This window comes from Rhagoletis pomonella, unplaced genomic scaffold, assembly GCF_013731165.1.
Source record: "Rhagoletis pomonella isolate Grant_MI unplaced genomic scaffold, Rhpom_1.0 Rhpom_scaffold_00012, whole genome shotgun sequence".
In the NCBI taxonomy this organism is placed as follows: domain Eukaryota; kingdom Metazoa; phylum Arthropoda; class Insecta; order Diptera; family Tephritidae; genus Rhagoletis; species Rhagoletis pomonella.
Genome location: NW_023458566.1, coordinates 17,663,145 through 17,668,505, shown reverse-complemented (window position 1 = coordinate 17,668,505; position 5,361 = coordinate 17,663,145). Strand labels below are relative to the sequence as shown.

The 5,361-nt window shown below is 38.6% G+C and overlaps 2 protein-coding genes across 3 annotated transcripts in view; one reads left to right on the top strand and one right to left on the bottom strand.

Moving 5' to 3' along the window:
* The window catches only part of LOC118747985 (bumetanide-sensitive sodium-(potassium)-chloride cotransporter-like), a gene marked incomplete in the record, with an annotated part of 39,475 nt that overhangs the window by 6,150 nt on the left and 27,964 nt on the right, over window positions 1–5,361 (bottom strand).
* Window positions 220–4,667, top strand: LOC118747984 (bumetanide-sensitive sodium-(potassium)-chloride cotransporter-like; the record flags this gene model as incomplete). 2 transcript variants are annotated; one of them, XM_036482235.1, is given in 8 exon segments in its annotated part: window positions 220–453; window positions 531–770; window positions 841–951; window positions 1,023–1,242; window positions 2,902–2,949; window positions 3,108–3,205; window positions 3,290–3,519; window positions 4,444–4,667. In XM_036482235.1, coding segments are annotated over 8 exon segments (1,405 nt in total), but the record flags the coding sequence as incomplete, so codon positions are not given.

The following is a 5,361-nucleotide window of genomic DNA, read 5'->3' as shown; positions in this document are numbered from 1 at the left end:
TTAAAATCGGACTTAAAATGGCGACGTAGTGTCAAAAAAAGTAAATATCCCATCGGGGGGGCGTGGCAAAAAAAAAAAAATTTTTTTTGGGATCGCCTTCAAAATATCTTTAATCCTAGGGGTGGACTGGAAAAACTTTTTTTTTGTATGGGGACCGATCCGCACTAATGTATACGTATCTACTTTAGTAATTCACTACTTTGCTTACAGTATTACAATATGTGGCTTAGTTTGGTGGGTTCGGTGCTGTGTGTCGCCGTTATGTTCCTTATATCGTGGGCAACGGCACTCATCACATTCGTCGCAGTTCTGGCTTTATACTTAATTGTGGCATACCGCAAACCCGATGTCAATTGGGGTTCGACCACGCAGGCGCAGACGTACAAGAATGCTCTGATGTCAGTGCAGCAGCTGAATAATGTGGAAGAACACGTTAAGAACTACCGACCACAGGTAAATCCAGTTAAATGGTACTTTTTACCCTTGGACACACTAACCTGTGAATGTGCAATTACTATGCCCTTTAAAAGATACTGGTTCTATCTGGATTGCCAAATACACGCCCAGTACTGGTTGACTTTGCCTATATGCTGACCAAGAATCTTTCCTTACTGGTGTGCGGACACGTGCTGCGGGGCACTAGTTCTCAACGCTACAGAAATTATTTGCAAGATCGCGCCACAACTTGGTTCCGCAAACACGGCGTTAAGGGCTTCTACGCGCTCGTCGATGGGGAGGACTTTGAGTCGGGAACAAGAGCCCTAATGCAGGTGGGTAAAATTCTTTGCGCTTTTACATTCAATGTCGAATGCACGGAACTTATTGTTGTTACCTTCGCAGGCTTCCGGTATTGGTAAATTGAAGCCAAACATTTTGCTCATGGGCTACAAAAATGACTGGCAGACATGCGAAAAGAAGGATCTGGATCAATACTTTAACATTATGCATAAAGTGAGTCAAGATTCATCCATAGCACGTTTGAGAACGTTAAATAAATTTATATTATTGTAAAATCGTCGTAGGCATTGGACATGTATTTATCTGTAGCTATTTTACGCTTGCCGAATGGCCTTGACTGCTCTCAGATTTTGGGAGACGAAAGTAGCGCCGCTAAAAATGTAATTGACATTCCACGCACTCTTCAGCCGAATGAGAGCTCCGCAGATTTGATGTCCGCAGATAGGAGTGTACAAAATGGGCTAAGTGGTAGTATGGATTCGCTGAGCCGAAATGTCTCTCAGGGTAAGCTATGATTACTAAGTCGAATATGAGCATGCACCTATGTACATACTTATATAGAACGGATATTATCTAGAAATCTTGTAAATTATATGTATGATATTCGGAATTCTCTATGTATTTTATGTACATATGTATATACTGAAAACTGATTCTCTGTATATGGGCGAATCCAGCGAAAAGTATACCGCGTAAAAAAAAAATAAAAGTCCTATATCTAACTTATTTATAGGTCGATTTGGCTATTTTTTACAATATATACGGCTACATATGTAAGCAGAAACATTTTTGCCAAAAATGGTCTCGTTAGGTGGAACCAGGGTCGGGATATTTTTTTGAAAACCCGTACTTATGTCCTGATTTGTTCCACCCTTGGCATGTTTAGTTGAAACGTACTAAGACATAGATTTGCCAAAAATGGAACCGCTGGTATCGCTGATGTCAAAATAAAAAGCACGTTCCACATAAAATGCATGTTTTCTTCCCATTAAAAATTCTTTCAAGAACAATATTAACAAAACTTTTTTAATGGAAATTTTAGTAACGTAACGCCAGGTAACGTCACGTCAAATAATTCAGCTGATTAAACATAAAGCAGTAAAGATTTATGCTTTTGAAAAATTTAAAAGTTTAACATAAAAATTTCCAATAATACCACAAAAACTTTTATACAAATAAGTCTTGCCCTTCCTTCCTTGCCCATCCTTTTGGTAAGTTTCTGGGTTAAAAAACCCCTGTAGTCTCAGTCGAGCTTTCAATGCCATTATACTATACATATATTAAATACTGCCAAGAGCTTCTCTTTTTTCTTACCTATAGCTTTATCGCATATTCTTAGAGGATTTCTCAACCATATTCTTGAAAAGGGCCTGTTCCTATAGTAACTACCACTTAATGATTTTTTGGCCGATACGGTAAAGCCTATACTCCGTCACCAATGAACCAGGCCCAAAACAAAGTGTTAAATTGAGAATGCCACTCAACGTTCGCCCTACAATTAATGGTTCGGTTACTGATGGTGACCGAACTTCATTTGTGTTGACAGTGGCTGGATTGGTATTCCAAATAGCAACTGGCAACTGAAAGTTGGCAGCTGAGTTCCTACATTGGCAACTAAATTTTTTTGGTTGCCAAGGAAATTTTGATGGAGAAATTTTATTTATTTTTTAATTTGTTTCTGCGTCTTATCTACACTGAAGTCTTGGTTGCTGGTACTTTAAAATTCTTTTATCTTCAATTGATAGCATATTTGGTTGCTATTCATAATAAACATATTCATAATCGACCCGTAAATTACTCCCAGAAAAAGCGTTTTCCAAAGCTATCGCCTCTCTGCAATGAGACGCTAAATACATATGTACATTTAAAAACCATTTACGTATAAATATACATATGCTAATTTTGTAGTAATAATTATTATTTTTCTTATTGCATGCTTGCACTAATTTATTGAATGCCTCTAAACCACACACCACCACGTTGTATATATGTACAAACGGAATCCGTTATCACCTGATGCACCCCGATGCACTGTAAAATGGCTATACTGATTATGGCAACATATGTTGTACATACAAAATTCTGTGACTATGTAAATACACTGCATTTTGCGGCTCGCTATACATATATACACACATACATGTACTCGCATTAAATAAATAGATGCCGGAGACTTGTCTAACACAGAGAATGACCTGAAACTGTTAAAAAGTAAGTGGCATGTTAAAGTTGGATAAAAACAAATAGTGAATAGTAAAATACATACATACATATATGTATACATACATACGTACTTGTGTGGAAATGTAAATAGTACAAATTTATATACTTGCATTGTTAAAAAAATCATTTATTATTTCATAAAACAGCCTCTAGCACCAGCGACTTATCATTCATGGCTGGAAGCCAAGTTAAAGAAGTATCTGGCTTGCCCGATCCAGTTGACCCTAAATCGCCTCAACTCTTGGTAAGTGCATATGTATGCATCGAAGCCATAGTTTGACTCTACTTAAAAGCTTCAATATTGTTTTAAAATCGATTTCGATTTTAGACGAATTCTTTGCGTAAATCGAAGCAGAAGCATAATGATCCGGCTTCTCTGTATAAGGGCCCTGGAGGTGTTGAGCTGCCAAAGGAGATCCTCATGGAATTAACACAATTCACCCGAAAGCGCAGTCATGCGGTTATTGATGTTTGGTGGCTATACGACGACGGAGGACTTACTCTGCTCCTGCCTTATATAATCAGTACGCGTCGAACTTGGCAATCGTGCAAATTGAGGTAAGTTCATTTTGGTATGGAACATAGAGAAAGAAATAATAATAACATCGAATGGGTTAAATCAGAGAAATCCTTTAGATTTAGTGGGAGAATTCGATACTTCCACATATGTTGTACATAGTTGTCCTTTATGCGCAGACGATGGTGCACATAGGTTAGGTTAGGTTAGGTTGAAGTGGCTGCCAGGCCCAGAGGGCGCCAGCATACTAAGGCCCAATCAGGGCCCATTGTGATACCACATGGTTCCTAGAACCCCTACTCCTTAAACCGATTCGTGGAGTCTACGAACCTCAGCAAATGTCGTATTCCAAACTTAGCAGTTGCGCTTAGATCGTCTAGAAAGCTATACCTAAGAATTTCTGCTTTTCCTGCCTAGTGCAGGGCAATCGCAAAGTAAGTGCCTTATTGATTCAGGCTCTTCTTCATCGTGGCAGCTCCTGCAGTAGACGTTGTGACTAGCCCCGACGCGTTCTGAACGCCTTCCTATCAGGATATGTCCCGTGACATATCGCTTTTATTGAGAGTGAGAATTTCTATCGATCTCCGCATACTCCATTTCGGCCATGTAAGCGAGCGGCATACCCATCTTCTTGCAGACTGTTGAAAGTGGGGAGCTTGTCTGCTTTCTCATTTCCTGGTATGTCACGTGCCATGAGGACCGCCTGACTGGCTGAGTATGTATATTTTAGTTTTCGGCTGTCAACGGCTTCTTGTATGGTGCTTGAAAGACACTGCAGTGGCCAGGTAGTCGGAATGATCGTTGTATTCGAAATTGTTCCTACCCTGTTTTCGATTATTGTTATGTAGTTCGAAACACTTATGCATAATCGCGGTCCATCTATTAACTATCCTACATATCAATATTTACACTCCCTCGTCGAGCCTTAATTTCGAAGACGACTAATCTTAATAACTATTTTGTAGAGTATACGCTTTGGCAAACAAAAAAGCTGAATTGGAATTCGAGCAACGTTCAATGGCAAGTTTATTATCCAAGTTCCGTATTGATTACTCGGATTTGACGCTTATTCCCGACATAACAAAAAAGCCACAAGAAACAACAACAGCGTTCTTTAATGAACTCATTAAGGATTTTGTGATTAGCGACAAAGACAATGGGCCCTCGAATGCAACACCCGAAGATGAAGGTAAGTTAACTAAATTCGAATGGCAATTTAAAGTAATGTGAAGTAATGGTTAAGCAATAACCATGCTTAAATTTTCATATACGATTTTTCGAAAAAGTGTACTAAAATCGAAATTTGTTAGAATGAGTTGGGTATGACTTTTGATTAGTAGTTTAGAAGTGGTTCGTTGAAGACATTAAATATTAAATAAATGGGGCACATCCATAATCGAAAAATAACGTTACGTTATTAACGCTTTAAGGTGGGATTTTTACAAGCGAGAAGTATTCCAAGGATACGAATGAAAATGTAAAATTTTACCAAATTTTGAGCCACAGGTCGCTATCATTTATTAACCCACTGTATCATTCCACATACATACATATATGTATGTAAATGTATCGTATAATAAAAAAAGAAACTTCCCACCAAACAACTTGTGTTGCCGGCAATAAGAAAACGTGTCGCCCTCGGAAACAAATTTATTGCCGGTAATATTGCCATCGAATCGATTTCCTATTACCGGTCGCTCTAAAACGTCCGCCGAAGGCAACTCGCCTGGGCGAGCCATTTTCTTATTACCTGAATGAGTCCTTTTCTTATCGCTTCAGGCGATATTTGGAATAATTTTATTCTTTTTAATACTTCACTTATTTTTTTGTATACCGAATTGCAACTTACAATCGGAATTAATTCATTTTCTCGCTGTGAGGCT